The sequence below is a fragment of the Hypanus sabinus genome, chromosome 7 (assembly GCF_030144855.1).
Source record: "Hypanus sabinus isolate sHypSab1 chromosome 7, sHypSab1.hap1, whole genome shotgun sequence".
Classification (NCBI taxonomy): domain Eukaryota; kingdom Metazoa; phylum Chordata; class Chondrichthyes; order Myliobatiformes; family Dasyatidae; genus Hypanus; species Hypanus sabinus.
Genome location: NC_082712.1, coordinates 147,843,558 through 147,861,370, shown reverse-complemented (window position 1 = coordinate 147,861,370; position 17,813 = coordinate 147,843,558). Strand labels below are relative to the sequence as shown.

Below are 17,813 nucleotides of genomic sequence, written 5' to 3'. Positions count from 1 at the left end.
ATCATAAGATTAACTTTCACTAAAAATAAAGATTGGGAGCCTTCATCAATACTGTAAAGATTTTGATGCAGTGGCAAGGAACAACTTGGATACGCAGTGCGCTACGTGGAGGGGACATGAGCTGGAGGTTTACACCTGCTTTTCTCATACAGAAGTCGGTAGATGGTGCACATTTGAGACGTTTTATGAAAAGAGCCCTGATCAATTCACGAGAGAAATACTGGAGACGGTACACCCCACTGCCAAACTGGACAGTGCAAGAATCAAGCTGGTGGCTTAATAGTGAATAGATACTTGCATTAGCCCTGTGCATCAATTCTCGTCAAGAATCATTTATCCAAATTACCTCATTTCTCACCTTTCAGTGTATGACCCTACAGGTTATGCCGTCAAATAATTTGCATTCACCATGTTTTCAAAGTTGAAAGTAAAAAGTAAATTTATTATCAAAGTACACATGTCACCATATACAACTCTAAGATTCAGTTCTTTGAGGGCAATCAAGTAAACATAAGAAACACAATAGAATCAATGAATGACTGCACCCAACAACCAATGTGGGGGAAAATCCCCAATAAACTGCAAATATAAAAAGAAGGAGAAGAAAAACAATAAATATTGAGAACATGAGGTGAAGAGTCCTTGAAGGTCAGTCCATAGGTTGTGGGAAATAGTTCAGTGATGGAGCAAGTGAAGTTATCCCCTCTGATACAAAAGCCTGATGGTTGAGGGGTAGTAACTGTTCCTGTAACTTCCTGATGGCAGCAGCAAGAAGGGAGGATGGATTGGATGCTGGGGTTCCATGATGATTAACTCTGCTTTCCTGCAACAGTGCTCTGCATAGATGTGCTCAATGGTGGGAGAAGGGCTTTACCTGTGATGGGCTGGGCCATATCCACTACCTTTTGTATGTTTTTCCATACAAGCATTGGTGTTTTCACACGAGGGTGTGATGCAACCACTCAATACCCTCTCCACCACACATCTATAGAAGTTTGTCAATGTTTTAGATGTCATGGTGAATCTTTGCAAACTTCTAAGAAATTAGAGGCAGGAAGTTACAGCCAGCTGTTACTCCCTGGTCAAATTATTTCCTGAATTGCCTTTATTCTTCTTTCAAATAACCTCTTTCTATTCACCCCCCCCCCCCCCCCTTTTGACCTTACTACTATACAAGCACATTTTTCCCATTTAGGAATCCAATGCAGGAATCTCACAAGGGAATATCACTGTTACAGATGTAATTCAGTAAGAAGAAGATCTGGCAGCATCTCTGGTTGGATGGTGTTTTATAGCGTAACAAGTCACTACGTTGACAACACAAGCCCTAAGCTGGTAGAGCTTCACTTTATTTTTGCCAAACAATGAGTGGAGAATGGACAAGAGAGAAAAAGTATCAGTGCATAAATAGAAATAAAATGCTTCCTGGTATTATAACTACACAACAGTATTGATAGTATATACAAAAGATGTTCTTGAGGTAATGGAAACCACATTATTTCTGAGGACCACTCACACTAATGTGGAGAACCTAAACTTCCTTTGAGACCCCTTTCATAGCCATTCCGACTGTCTTGCTAACATTGATCTCCTCGGTGATGATGTAATAACTTTCTGTTGTTCTCGGCTGCATTTGTTTTAGGCTTTTGAGCAGTTCAATGCAATAGAGGAATGGCTCTAAGGAAAAGCACCAAACTCACTTTGTTAAAGCATCTAATTCCACTTAGATGCTTTTGGTGTTTTAAAAGCTCTAATTTTGAAATAGTTTATTTTTACATTTTTAGAAGTATCATTTTTTAAATGGTGTAATGTCAAATAAAAGTTTTTTTAAAAACTGGGGACAAAGTGTATTTGACCTTTATGTGGGCTGGCTTTTACTTTTAGCAAGAACGTATAGGGCCTTTCTAGCCAGGAGCCAGCTTTGGAGACCTAGACGTCACTGTTAACACAGCAGGCAGAACAGATATGAGCACTGGCAGCTTGCTCCTTCCTGACACAAGCAGAACTATACTGAATTCTCATGCAGACAGAATTGAGCCTATGGACTAAATGCCATGCATCACAAATTTTATGTCCCTGAAAATATTTCTGCTAAATTACTAAAGTGAAACATACTGTAATTATCTCCAACAACAGACACTGAAATATCAACCCAGAGTATGTCGTCAATTCCTACATTTCAGCTTGAATCCACCAATTATTGACTCAGTATGTGTTTGTGGTAGCTAATTCATGTCTATGTAATCCAAAACCAATAATCAGCATATTAAAAATCATAAAGTACTTACAAATCTTGTCCTTTCCAGTCTGAATATTCCAAGAGTGGCAGATCTATCCGAATTATGTCAGTCTGCATTAACTGCAAAAAAGAGCAATTTGCAATTCCATTCAGCATGCTTAACAGGAGTACTCATTCAATAACTATAAATCCACAAGCCAGCAATGAATACAGTTTGAAATCTGTTATCTATTTATTTGTACATTTAGCAGTTTTATATGAAAGATTCTATAGATGAAAGAGAAATGCAATCATAAATCTAAAGAAATCAAATACGGGAACGTTCTGGAATACGGTACTCAATAAGCTTACTAAGTGCCTTGAAAGTAATAAACATGAAATGCATTTGGAGCTGAGCTGCTTTAAATATTAGCATAGGAAAATGTTGAATTCAGTAGATTCAATTTAGGGGGGGGGGACACATAAACCTTTGGTCAAAGCCATGGATTTGAAAGGAAGTGGGAGATTTGGTCAAGCAAAGACCTGAAGAGGGGAATTTCAATAAAAAAAAGAAAATCCAGCTAACACTGGAATTTGCTGCATGCAGTGAAATGATGAATTCACTAAGTCGTCCTCAATCCCAAAGGATACGACAAATCCTCTTCATCCAATAATCTGAACGTTGTTATGCTTTCCCAGCTTACCCTTCCAAACCATCATTCTTTTGACAACTAACAATGGATTCTAACTTCTACATTTTAATCGAACGTGGCTGCAATTTAACTAACCACCAAATCAGTCCGTAGCTTTGTATCCTACAATTCTTGCATTGCACAGCAGTTATATTAACTATTATATTAAAGATTAGCTTTATTTGTCCAAATCAGTATCAGGTTTACTATCACTAGCATATGTCGTAAAATTTGGTGTCTTTGTGGTTTCGGTATAATGCAATACATAATAATTAAAAAGCAGTGTAAAAGTAGTGTTTATGGGTTCAATGTCCATTCAGAAATCAGATGGCAGAGAAGAAGAAGCTGTTCCTGAAGCACTGAGTGTGTGCCTTCAGGCTTCTTCTGTACTTCCTTCCTGATGCTAGCAATTAGAACAAGGCATCCTGGGTGATGGGGGTCCTTAATGATGGATTTCCCCTTTTTGAAGCATCACATCTTGAAGATGTCCAGGGCATTACAGAGGCTAGTGCCTATTATGGAGCTGATTAAGTTACAACTCTCTGCAGCTTATTTCAATCCTGTGCAGTAGCCACCACACCCACCCCTCCCCATACCAGGCAGTGATACAGCCAGTTAGAATATTCTCCATGGTATATCTGTAGAAATTTGCGAGTGTCTTCAGTGACATACCAAATCTGAAATGCAGCCACTGCTGTGCCTTCTTTGTAGCTGCATCAACATGTTGGGCCCAAGATAGATCCTCAGAGATATTGACACCCAGGAACTGAAACTGCTCACTCTCTCCACTTCTGATCCCTCAGTGAGGACTGGTGTGTGTTCCCTTGTCTTACCTTTTCTGAAGTCCATAATCAGTTCTTTGGTCTTACTGACGTTGAGTGCAAGGTTGTTGCTGCGACACCACAACTAGCTGATATATCTCAAACTTATACACCCTCTCATCACTATCTGAAACTTTGCCAATAATAGGTGTATCATCAGCAAACTTATAGATGGCATTTGAGCTGTGCCTAGCCACACAGTCATGGGGGGTAGGGAGAGTAGTGCAGTGAGCTAAGCACACACCCCTGACGTACACCAGTGTTGATTGTCAGCAAGGCAGAGATGTTACTTCCAATCCACACAGATTGTGATCTTCTGGTTAAGAAGCCAAGGAGTCAGTTACAGAGGGAAGTACAGAGCCCAAACTTTGGAGCTTAATGATCAGAACTGTAGGAATGATTGTATTAAATGCTGAGCTGCAGGCAATAAACAGCATCCTGACAAAGGTATATGTATTCTCCAGGTAATCCAAGGCCGTGTGAAGAGCAAATGAGATTGCATCTGCTGTGGACCTATTGTAGTGATAGGTAAGTTGGTAGTGGGTCCAGGTCTTTGCTGAAACAGCAGTTAATTCTAGCCATGACCAACCTCTCAAAGCACTCCATCACCATAAATGTGAGTGCTATTGGATGAAAGTCATTAAGGCAGCTCACCCTGCTCTTCTTGGGCATTGGTATAATTGTAACCCTTTTGAAGCAAGTGGGAACTTCCAACTGTAGCAATGAGAGATTCAAAGTGATGGCTCCGGGTAAGAAGCTTTTTCTGAAATGTTGAGTGTCTTCTGGTTCCTGTATCTCCTCCTTGATGGTAGCAAGGCGAAGAAAACAGGTTCTGGCTGATGGAGATCCTTAGTGTTGGATGCCACCTTGGCGAGGTATTTCCTTTTGAAGGTGTCCTTAATGCTAGTGCCCATGATGGTGCTGGCTGAGTTTACAACTTTCTGCTGCTTTTTCTGATCCTGTGAAGTTCTCTACCATACCAGACGGTGATGCAACCAGTTAGAATCCTCTCCACAGTACATCTGTAGAAATTTGCGGAAGTCTTTAGTGACAAACCTAGTCTCCCAAACTCCTAATAAAATATTGTCACTGTCATGCCTTCTTTGTAATTGCATAAATACGTTGGGTCCAACTGCTCACTCTATCCACTGCTGATCCATCAATAAGGACTGATGTGTGTTCCCCAACTTCCCCTTCCTGAAGTCCACAATTAATTCTTTGGTCTAACTGACGGTGAATGTGACATCACTCAACCAGCTGATCTATCTGATACGCCTGCTCGCCACCATCTGAAATTCTGCCAACAATGGTTGTGTCAGCAACCAATTTATAGATGGTGCTTGAGCCACAGAGTCATGGGTGTAAAAAGAGAAGAGCAGTGGGCTAAGCATGTCCTTAAGGTACAGCAGCATTGATTACCAGCAAGGAGATGTTACTCCCTTTCCGCACAGATTGTGGTCTCCTGAGAGGAAGTCAAGGATCTAGTTACAAAAGCCCAGGGTTTGGAGCTTGTTGATTAGTTCAGAGGGTACAGTTGTGTTGAATGCTGAGCGGTCACCAATAAACAGCAGCCTGACATAGGTACTGTTATTGGCCAAGTGATCCAAGACGAGCGGAGAGCCAGTGAGATTGCAGCCACTGTAGACCTATTTGGGATGGTAAGCAAATTGCAGTGTATCCAGGTAATGCTTAGGCAGGAGTTGCTTCTGGCCATGACTAATCTCTCAAAGCACTTCTTCATAGTAGATGTGATCACAAGTACATTGAAACTTACAGTAGAATGTGTTAATTGCGCTAACAACCAACACAGTCCGAGGATGAGCTGGGCACAGCCCACCAATGTTGTCATGCTTTTGGCACCGATGTAGCATCGCCACAACTTATCATCCCTAACACATATGTCTTCGGAACGTGGGATGAAACTGGAGCACCGGGACAAAACCAAGCAGTCATCAGAAGACATACAAACTCCTTATAGGTAGCAGCAGGAATTGAACCCCAATCGCGGGCACTATAATGAGTTACCTTAACTGCTACACTGCCGCGCTGCCACTTTGGTACACAGTTTGCTTTCCAAACTGCTGTTAATTATAGCAAAGGTTACATACATATAAAATCAAATGTATAACGTTAAGCTGAAGACTGGATTATTAATCATCCTTTAATCCAATTATATCATCCTTTAAGTCTGAGGATAACATTGGAGTTTGATTACCCAATTAACTACCAGCAACATAACTGGTTCTGCAAAACTTTACAGAATCAATCTGGAATACTACAACTAAATGCACTGGGAAAGATGTTTTTGAATCAACAAGGCCGAACAGCAGCAGATTGGGAATGGAATTAAACTACAGTTTCTATTTCTTTGTCAAATCCAGTCCCTTTCCTCAGTTGCATGAAATACAAGTCAAATAGTTTTCTGAAGACGAGTTGATAATACTGTCCATGCTGGAAGCATATTTTGGCAATAAAACTGATCTGAACACAACACAAGTCAACTGCTTGCTTGAGAACAGCGTTTCTGGTTGGGAAGGAAAAGAACCGAATAGTGACTTGAGCAAGTAACCATTCTTTAAGCTAAAACCAAGTCAGCTACTGATTACAAAAAGCAGTAACTCTGAGCCCAACAATGTCCCCTAGTGGTATTACACATAGTATCAGCAGTGGAACCCCTGCCTTTCCTCTTTATTCCTCCCCTACCCACTCTCTCATCAAGAGGCAGTGGGGCTAATTACATCAAACCAGTGCAGTTTTCAAACCAATCAGCTCACAGCATCCATCATGTGACATTCTGATTTCCAGAGAGAAGAGCGCAAACGAGCTTACTCCTCCTGTTGAGTCTACGTTTGATCTTCAGTTTACAGAAAATAAAAAAGGCACCTTGTCTACAATATACAAGACATTCAAGAATCTATCATGTATGTGTCCAAATACAGGCTGAACACTCCTTATCTGAAATACCTGGGTCAGAAGTGTTTCAGATTTTGGATTTTGGAAGGTATGAGATTGGGATTGTCATCATTTCCAATGGAATTTATGTGCTACCCATTAAGCACTCCTTTTCTTACATTTGTTCATCACACATATGTACTTAACAGTAAAAATTATTACATACTATTAAGATAATGAAAACATAATGTGTGCAGGGTAACAAAAGCAGCTCAGCAGCATTGGGAGAATGTCTGAATCAGCTGTTGAACAACAGCAGGCTTTCAGTCTCCATCTACGATGCCATGTTTTGATTAGAAGGTTACAGTACACTGTATTTGTATTTCACTATTTTTTAGGTTTTATGTGAGGTATAAAAACAATCAGCTTTGTAGACTTGCTCTGGTGCTAGGTTTTCATCAGCAATGATCTTTGCAAACTAATCAACGAATTTCTCTTTGTTTCATGATCAGCAGATGTTTTATCTTTAAAATATTTTAAATCTTTAAGAATTTCATGCTATGTATTTTCTTAAATTTCTGCAACTGACTTGCTGAATTTTCATGATTACGTTCAAGTTTCATTTCATCACGATAGATATTTGCTAGTTCCGGCGTGCCATTAAGCAGCACATGCTCACTTCGACAGTGACGAATCCACTCTTTCGACACACAATCGAGATCTTTATTTTTTGCTTTATGCGTGTTTTTTTATTTTTCATTAACTCACTTCTCAGGACTGCCTGGTAACCATCCCAGTGCCTTGTGGAATTTCCCAATTGTGACATCACGTCAGCACTCCAACAAATTTATGATTTTGGAGATTTTCAGATTTTGGAATTTCAGATAAGGGGTGCTCAACCCGTACTCCGAATTGCTTTAAAGCTTTATGTTCTTGTCACTATTTTAACAAGGCAAGCACAAAAGAAAATCTGCATGCCTTGAGGTCCCATTAACAGCAAATCGACAAATTACCCATCGATGACACGTTTGAAGGTCTTATTTAAATGTGGTATTGTCCATGTAGTGAGATCACATTTTGTAATGTATTTCTTTTGTGAACTGGCATTTACATTTTAAATAAGACTTGTGCATCACAGTTGGATGAATTACACTGTGACATTCAAAAAATAATTTGAAAGGTTCCTGTGAAAAAAGTCACTTGGTATCTCCAAACATTTGTACCATCACTATTAATTCCAAATTTCTTCCCTTTAATGAGATTTCTATTTCCGATTTATGTTCTTCAGAAATACCGATAAATAAATCAAATAAAACGTTTATAACGGATTACTACTAAAGCTTAGTAAAGTTTTGGGTCTGTCTCACCATGATGAAACTCCCACAAATCAGCATCTTATAATCACAAATGACATCTGATTGGATAGTTGGAAGCTTATTTTCCTTCAACAAAGACATTTTTATAAAATTCAATCTGTACAATTTTGAAATGATAGAATATGGTCCTAATGTGGGCAACCAGGATTATTATAGATGGGGAAAAGATGAATGGTGGGCTGAGGGGCCCATTTCTTAAAGCTATGGGCTACTGTAAAACTCTATGAATATGATTCTTATTTCTTAAAATTATAGTCATATAATGATATGGAGAAATCGCTGGTTTGTAAAATACTCTGGTAATTTCCTAGCAGTCTACAAGCCACAGACTGTGACCAAAAGTGACTTGGAAAAAAAATCCAAAATTTATTATTTTTATACCAGAGATACAGCAAAGTAACAGGCATTCCAGCCCAACGAGCCCGTATAACTCAATTACACCTATTCTGACCAATTAACTTACTAACTTGTACGTCTATGGGAGGAAACCAGTGCACCTGGAGGAAACCCACACGGTCACGAGGAGTATGTACAAAGTGGAGACAGTGAAGTAACTGAACCCAGACTGCTGGCGCAGTAATAGTGTTATACGAACTGTTACACAACTGTGCCACCTTGTTATTTATCAAAAGTGAGAAGCATTCTTATCTGCAGTATAAAATTTGGAGTCTTGTGCAAGATGTTATTAATACTGGAAATGAGACTGAAGTCATGATCATGAAGGATATAATACTTCAAAATAACTTTAACAAGGCTGAAGTACAAATGCACATACCCTTTTGGAAAGAAGGTCAAAGCACAGCTTGTTTTCACTGGGTCCTAGATTAATAATACCCTGGAAAGATGAAAGCAAAATGAATATAATAAAACTCATTTAAACAGATCTAGTTCCAAACATACTTTAGAAAATTCCACAGTAACGTTAGTGCCAGATGACTCCAATCTTAGTTTACAAGTCAATCACAACTTAAGGCATATAGAATACCATATGGATTTTTACTGCCTATGATATGGAATATTAGCATTTACAATTTTACATGTAACAAACTTTACTTAAAACAATCATGGATATCTCTAGAAATGAGATCAACATCTTACTGAAACAAGGAGTCTTTTGCTGAGCTACAGGCAGAGAAAGGAGAAAATACTTTTTGAGTATCAGACATGCTATAAATATCGATCACACTTTGATTAGAAAATCTGCAGATACTGGAAATCTAAGTAACACACACAAAATGCTGGAGGAACTCAGCAGGCCAGGCAGCCTCTATGGCAGGGGTTCCCAACCTGGTGTCCACAGACTCCTCTGTTAATGGCAGGAGCCCATGGCATAAAAAAAGTTGGGAAACCCTGATCTATGGAGAGGAGTCACATTTCAGGCCAAGACCCTTCGTCAGGACCGGAAAGGATGGGGAAGAAGCCAAGAGCCAAATAAATAGGGACATCATTACTGGCAGAAAATGACCTAAGTTAGTCTTTTCAACAAGATTTAAGAACTGTAAGATTAGCATGCCCAGTTAAAATGATCAGTTAATGATGCAATTGAGCGGCGCAATAAATCACAATCCAACAACTGCTCTTGCACAACTAAAAATACTTCTTAAATCTCTGAAAATACTTCAATTTTAAAAGCAGTAATCTGAAAGTCATTCATCGTTTCCATCAGTAATTAACGTTTCAATCTGATACAGTTTCCAAGCAGATTGCTGAATAATACTGAATCAAGTTTCAACATGGTTTTTAAACTGACTGCAGAGGTATGAACATTTACGTTGCTTCGTGCTGTAAAACAAGGGGATCGACACACAACACTACAGAGAAACAGAAACAACTTTAACAATTACTAAGAAAGCTGCTTCAAGAACTCTTTATGGGTAAGTGCAGTGATCCTGAATGGTATGTAGGCAATAAAACTATGTGCAAGTTATTACCAAAAGGAAACTTCGGAAACTTAATGGACAATATTCAGAATGCACACAACAGTGTTAAAGTGGTCAAAACTAGAACACTTTTCACATGTTTTGAACCACAAAATGAGTGAATCCAAGCACCAAAACGTGTGTGTGGCCAATTTACCACCAACTCCACTTATTAGAATCGTTAAGATTGTGAAAGATTTGTACAGATTTATGTTCAGCAAATTAGTTTTTCATTCAGACCCCAAGTTTCTTAAGTAGGTTCTTCTGGGAATGGATTAACACAGCCACAGAATGCTAGTAGAACAATTATACAATTATTCATTAAACAATTCTATATGGACTAGTGTATGGATTTAAATTAGATAGCTAATTGCCCCAAACAAGTAATTAATTAGCACCCCTCAAATTAACACAGTATTTCAAATCTGCAACTTTCAAGTTTCAAAACTAACACAGCTTAACAGACTCACATTAGGGTTTTTGTCTTCATCATACTTATCTGAATGATAGGCAGTATAATCTTTCTGAAATGTTCCACAAAACTTATTAATTTCATTTCCTCTTTTAGATAAATAAATACTTGACTGAAGGTGCTGGAATGTTGAATTCAGCTCTGCATGAGCCATGGTATCTATCAATCCATTAGGTAAAGGTTTGTTCTGATGTTGCAGCAGTCTGCTGCCCGCACCTCTAGAGGTGGAAGCCGAGCAAGGGGCACCAACGGTTTCAGCAGCTTGATCAGGAGACTGAGAGAAGACCTGGCTGAGGTCCAACCCCAAGGTCTGCATGGAGCCACCATGCCGAAGTGCATTCACCATCTGAGCGAATATGCTGAACATTCTGTACTCATGCTCCCTTTCCAATTCCATCCGACGCTGCTCTAACTGCATCCGCCTGTCTTCTAGTTCCATGTCCCGCTGCATTCTGCGTTCCTCCATTTGCAAGAAACGTTCCTCCACTACTCTCTGTGCAGTCAGAAATTTGAGAAGAATGTCATCCAAGGGATCCTTCACCCGGGTTGGCTTCCTTTTCCGCCGAAGTCTGTGAAGGGTAGAAAACGCGGGCCCTGAGGTGTGCATTCCCGAGGAGCTGCCGCCTAGATTTGGATTGCCATAGTCTGAAATAAAGAAATGCAGATTTCATCAAAAGCACCTGGTTTATTTTTCCAAGAAAGTGCAACACCACAAAGAAAATCAGGATATATTAATGAGCAACATTACAATTATAGAAATTGAACAATGAATGAACTTGTATGTCAGTCTGAGCTCATTGGTATCATCAGAAGGTCCCAAGTATGTTCGGTTTCAGGATTCACACACATTATAGGTGACATCTTCTCTCAAATACTCCCCCCCCTCCACCTGGCAAAGCAGGCCCATCAGAACACACCCATAAATTCCCCTATACTTCATATACAACAACTTACAAGTAAATGACTGCTCCTCCAATTAACTGGGCAATAAAACATCAGACTGTTCACATCCCTAAAATGCATAAATAAGCAGTAGAATTAAGGGCTAGCTGTACTGAAATCATGACAAATGGAATTATACTAGGTTTTGAATGAGACTTTGGCAATCTTAAGTTTTCATATTAGCAGGGAAATTCTCCCAATATATTGGACAGTATTTTTTCCTCAGTCAACATTACCAAAAACAGATGATACTTATCACATTGCAATGTTGCTTATAAGATTCTGTTGTGCACAAACTGTCTGCCAGGTTTCCTTATACTGTGCAGACAGTTTAAACAAAATACACTATATTGGTTATAAAAACATGTTGTGCCAAGCTCAGGCTGTGAAAGAACTAGTTAAACATAAAGTTAATTATTTTACTACTCTAACCATCAGAAGGAAATGGAACTTTACAGACTTACACTTCACGTTACTTGTTTAGAATTCACTCTTATTCAGTCTATTCCTGGACAAACACATCAGATCTATGACAGCCTAAAACTAATCTATAAAGAATTACTGAACAAGCAGCCAATGAGACTCTTAGCCACAGTCTACAGACAACTGCTTGATTTCCAGAACCTTCGAACAAAATCACGTCTTCAGTTTGAGCCAAGCTTGTTTCACCTACAATGTATTCTCCTTATAGGGCAATGTGTAAGTATCCACGTAGCTACCGACTTTCTAATTAACACCTTAGGTCTTAAGGGCACATGATGATAGCGCTTTAACACTTTGTTGAGAATGGATTATAAAGCAGTATGGTTTATTGCCCTTTCCAACTGTAGGTTTTCGCAAATAAAACAGAAGAGGTGTTTTATGTTTCTGAAAAGCCGTAGCAAATCATTTATTGATCACTAAAAGAAACTGAACACAAGGTGCACTAAAAACCCTTCACATAGCAACGTCATCACGTCAGACCAGCCTCTGAAAGTGAAAACACGAGGAAATCTTTCTTTCTTTCTTTTTCAATCTTTTTATTAAGTTTCATATATATATATAAGAAAAAACATAACATAATAATGAATAGGTTATAAATTCAATAGACTTGAAATTACATTAGTAATAGGATAATAATATCCTATTAAACATCAACAAACAAGAAGTACATTAATCAATCAAGTCTATATAAATATATATGAAAAAAACCCCAAAAATAATCATCAAAAGAAAAGAAAAAAAAATTTGAAAATATATAAAGGAAAATATATATTGAAAAAAAAACACTAAACTAAACTAACATGGGCAATAATAACAGTTTATAAGTATGTGATAGTGTCAAGACAAAACTCCGGAACTCCATACCTGAACAAGAATAAGCAGAGAGAGGGTCTGAAAGAGGCCAAATTAATTCATATGAAAATGTCGAATGAACGGTCCCCAGGTTTCTTCAAATTTAATTGATGAGTCAAAAATAGTGCTTCTAATTTTTTCCAAACTCAGATAAGAAATAGTTTGAGAAAACCACTGAGATGTGGTAGGAGGATTTACTTCTTTCCAGTTTTGTAATATAGACCTTCTGGCAATTAATGTTACAAAACCAATCATTCGTCTGATTGGAGGGGAAAACTGATTACCATCCTCATTTGGAATACCAAAAATTGCAGTAATAAAATGAGGTTGTAAATCGATATTCCAGATTGAGGAGATGGCACCAAATATGTCCTTCCAATAGTTATGTAAAGTGGGACATGACCAAAACATGTGGGTCAATGAAGCCACTTCTAAGTGACATCTGTCACATTGAGGGTTAATATGAGAATAGAATCGAGCAAGCTTATCTTTAGACATATAAGCTCTATGTACAATTTTAAATTGTATTAAAGCATGTTTAGCACATATAGAAGAGGAATTAACCATTTGCAAAATTTTTTCCCATTTATCTGTTGATATATTGTATCGAAGTTCTTTTTCCCATTCTTGTTTAATTCTATCTGATATTTCTGGTTGTATCTTCATAATCATGTTATAAATAAAAGCTACTAATCCCTTCTGACAAGGATTAAAGGTGAAAATCAAATCTGAAAAATCCAATGGAGTTGAATTGGGAAAAGATGGAAGAACTTTATGTAAGAAATTTCTAATTTGTAAGTATCTAAAAAAATTAGATTTAGGTAATTTAAATTTGTTAGAAAGTTGGTCAAAAGACATCAAAGTACCTTCAAAAAAAAGATCACGAAAACATTTTATACCTTTCCTCTTCCATATGCTAAAAGCTTGATCTGTCAATGAAGGTTTGAAAAAAAATTAAGTAAAATAGGGCTATCGAGAACAAAGTTTTTCAAAGTAAAAAACTTACAAAATTGAAACCAAATTCGTAGTGTATGTTTGATAACAGGATTAGATATCTGTTTATTGAATTTAACTAAATCAGCAGGAAGAGCCAAGAACGGAGAATATAGAATATCCCTTTACCTCACTACATTCCAAATTTACCCACTGTGGACACAATGGTGAGTCCACATCTAGTTTCCAATACGTTAGGTTACTAATATTATTCGCCCAATAGTAAAATCTAAAATTAGGTAAAGCTAAACCACCATCTTTTTTAGATTTTTGTAATTGCCTTTTGCTTAACCTGGGATTTTTATTTTGCCACACAAATGAGGAAATTTTTGAATCAATGTTGTCAAAAAAAGATTTAGGAATAAAAATTGGTACGGCTTGAAATAAATATAAAAATTTCGGTAAAATCATCATTTTAATAGCATTAATCCGACCAACTAATGATAAGAATAAGGGAGACCATCTTGTAGTAAATTGTTGAATTTGTTGAAGCATAGGTAAAGAATTCAGTCTAAATAAATCTTTATATTTCTTGGTGATTTTTATACCTAAATAGATAAAATTATCAGTAACAACTTTAAATAGTATCCTGTCATTCAATAAGGTTTGCGCGTTTAAGGGGAATAATTCACTCTTATCTAAGTTTAATTTATAACCAGAAAAACTACCAAATTGAGCCAACAAGGATAAAATAGCGGGAATAGACCTATTAGGATCAGAAATATATAACAGCAAGTCATCAGCATAAAGTGATAATTTGTATAACTTCTCATTACGGGTGATACCAAAAATATTAGGAGATTCACGAATAGCAATGGCTAAAGGTTCTAATGCAATATTAAATAATAAAGGACTTAAAGGACAACCTTGTCTCGTACCACGAGATAATTGAAAAAAAGAGGATCTATAATTATTTGTAAGAACAGAAGCAACAGGTTTATAATTTAATCCATGATATAAAATTAGGACTAAAATTAAGGTTTCTCAATGCATTAAATAAGTATGTCCATTCAACTCTATCAAAAGCTTTTTCAGCATCTAATGAGATAACACATTCTGGGGTTGTGGGTGACGAAGTATAAATTATATTAATCAATTTTCTAATATTAAAAAAGGAATACCGATTCCTAATAAAACCAGTTTGATCTTCTGAAATAATCTGTGATAGTACCTTTTCTAATCTAATGGCTAAAATTTTTGTAAGAATCTTAGAGTCTACATTTAATAATGATATAGGGCGATAAGATGCACATAAAGTAGGATCTTTATCTTTTTTAAGAATTAGAGAGATAGTAGCTTCATAAAAAGATTGAGGTAATCTCTTCTTAACAAACGCATCATTAAAAATTTCACATAGCCAAGGAGAAAGCAACGAAGAAAAAGTTTTAAAAAATTCTACAATAAAACCATCAGGACCAGGAGCTTTCCCTGAATTCATTGATGAGATAGCCTCTCTTATTTCGGCCATAGAGATAGGAGCATCAAGCAAGCTACGATCTTCATCTATCAGTTTAGGAATATTCAAATTGTTACAAAAATTATCCATCATGGACAGGTCACCATCAAATTCTGATTGATATAAAGATTTATAAAAATCTTGAAAAGTGTTATTGATTTCCTTATGATCAGTAGTTAAATTACTGTCTTGTTTACGAATTTTAATAATTTGTCGCTTAGTCGAAATAGCTTTTAATTGATAAGCTAACAATTTACCAGTTCGATCACTATGAATATAAAATTGAGCCCTAGTCTTAATTAATTGATTCTCAATTGAAGAAGATAATAATAAGCTATGTTCCATTTGAAGCTCAACTCTCTTCTTATAAAGTTCTTTGGTAGGAGTAACGGAATAAATCTTATCAATTTCTTTAATTTTATCCACCAATAAAGCTATATCTAAATATCTTTGTTTTCTTTTACCAACGGAATATGAGATGATTTGTCCACGGATAAAAGCCTTGAAAGAGTCCCAAAGTATTCCTCTGTCAATCTCTTCGGTATAGTTTGTTGAAAAAAATAAGTCAATTTGTTGTTTTATGAAGGTAATAAATTCTGGATCTTGAAGCAAAGTAGCGTTAAGTCTCCAAGATCTAGTATTAATGGAAGAGTCCGAGATCTTGATAGATAACTTCAAAGGTGCATGATCCGAAATAGCAATAGAATCATATTTACAATCAGTAACATCTGTTAATAAACGATGATCAATAAGGAAATAATCAATTCTAGAATAACTATGATATACATGTGAAAAAAATGAAAATTCTTTATCTTTAGGGTTCAGAAACCGCCATATTTCAGTAATTCCCGAATCAACCATAAAAGAATTAATAAGTAAAGCTGATCTATTCGGAAGAGTTCGAATAGGTTTAGATCTATCCATCGAAGGATTCAAACAACAATTAAAATCTCCACCCATTATCAACATATATTCATTCAAATTAGGAAGGGAAGTAAATAAACGTTAAAAAAATTCAGGGCAGTCAAAATTTGGAGCATAAATATTAACTAGAATGACTTTTCGATTAAAAAGTGAACCAGTTATCAACAAAAATCTGCCCTGTGGATCAGAAATAATTTCATGATGTGTAAACGAAATTGAGGGGTCTATAAAAATAGACACACCCCTAATTTTAGCGGTACAATTCGAGTGAAATTGTTGACCCTTCCAGAACCTAAAAAAACGTTGATTATCCTCCCTCCTAATATGGGTCTCCTGTGCAAAAATAATATTAGCGTTCAATCTATGGAATACTTTAAATATTTTTTTACGTTTAATCGGATGATTTAAACCATTAGTATTCCAAGAGATAAAGTTAAAAGATTTATCCATCATACCAATATTAGTTGTGTGTATCATAAAAGGTTAAAAAGACACATAACCCATAATTCAGGAAGAAGGAAAATTGATTCAGGAGCAACCGGAGATCATGACACCTCAACAATATTAATAATTTAAAGTCGGCCCATAAACTAAAAGCAAAAAAATAAAAAGCAAAAGCGTGAAAAAAGATCCCTCCCCCCTCCCCCCACCCTTCGAAAGAAAGCCAAGCGGCAGGTGCATAAACTAATACTAATATTACCCCCATTTCAAGATGGCAGCTCCATAAAAAGATTTAAAAAAAAACTATATAACACCCAGATTAAAATATAGGGTTGCAAAAAGAAAATATATATCAGTCAGATTAAAAAATCTAATATAGTAAAACAAACAATCATTAATAAAAAAAAGTATGAACATTAAAATTTGAAAGTGTAATATACCTTTAAAAAAATTCCATATTCAAATACAAGAAAGATGACGTTTCAAAAGCAAAGACTTATGGGAAGAAGAAACGACATTTTGAAAAAACCATATTACAAAATATGAATACAAGTTCAGCAATCTATTAAAAAAATTTAGTAAAAAAGTTATCAAAATAGAATTAAAAAAAGATTTAATAGACTACAGTATATATAAAAAAAGACTAAAAAAATTCAAAACATTCGTCCCATTTCTAAGTACAGGCAAACAAATAAACGCTTACAAAAGCAAAGTCTTATGGGAAGAAGAAACGACATTTTGAAAAAAAAGTAATTCATTATTACAAAATACAAACGTGTATAAAAAAGGATATTATAAAAATTAAAACAGCATCTATAAACAATGATAATAGTAGTAAAAAAAAACCAGACCCATAGATCAGGATAAGAAGTTGTAACCCAACTTCATAGGTTAAAACTTAAAATGAGATGGTATTCTCTCTCCGAAAAATCTTCAATGTAACACATAGTTCAAGTTGCACTAGAAGATCGATATTCTTCAACAAATTTCTTCGCTTCTTCCGGAGTGTTGAAAAATCGTTGACTGTTGTCGTTCAGCACAATTCTAAGCTTCGCTGGATACATTAAAGCTTGTTTAAGTCCAATCAAGTGAATCTCTGCCATCACTGGTTTAAAAGCGATTCTGGCTCTCATTACCTCGTATGAATAATCCTCAACAATTCGAAATGTGTTGTCGTTGTGAGAAATCATACCTTTTTTACATGCTAATCGAATTAGAAGCTCTTTCTCACGAGGATAATGAAGGCGAACAATCACCACTCGTGGTTTACCGGTCGTAGACGAAAACCTCGCGACTCTATGAGTGCGATCGATAACAGGTTTAGCTTGCAAA

The 17,813-nt window shown here is 36.4% G+C and overlaps 1 protein-coding gene across 5 annotated transcripts in view; it reads right to left on the bottom strand.

The window, feature by feature from the left end:
- Window positions 1-17,813, bottom strand: part of accs (1-aminocyclopropane-1-carboxylate synthase homolog (Arabidopsis)(non-functional)) — a 71,504-nt gene that overhangs the window by 37,424 nt on the left and 16,267 nt on the right. For all 5 annotated transcript variants that reach the window (XM_059975932.1, XM_059975933.1, XM_059975934.1 and 2 more), the window contains 3 exons: window positions 10,389-11,035; window positions 8,775-8,834; window positions 2,289-2,359 (listed from right to left, as the gene is read on the bottom strand). In XM_059975932.1, the coding sequence (XP_059831915.1) occupies window positions 2,289-2,359; window positions 8,775-8,834; window positions 10,389-11,035 (778 nt within the window). The remainder of the gene's footprint in view (window positions 1-2,288; window positions 2,360-8,774; window positions 8,835-10,388; window positions 11,036-17,813) is intronic.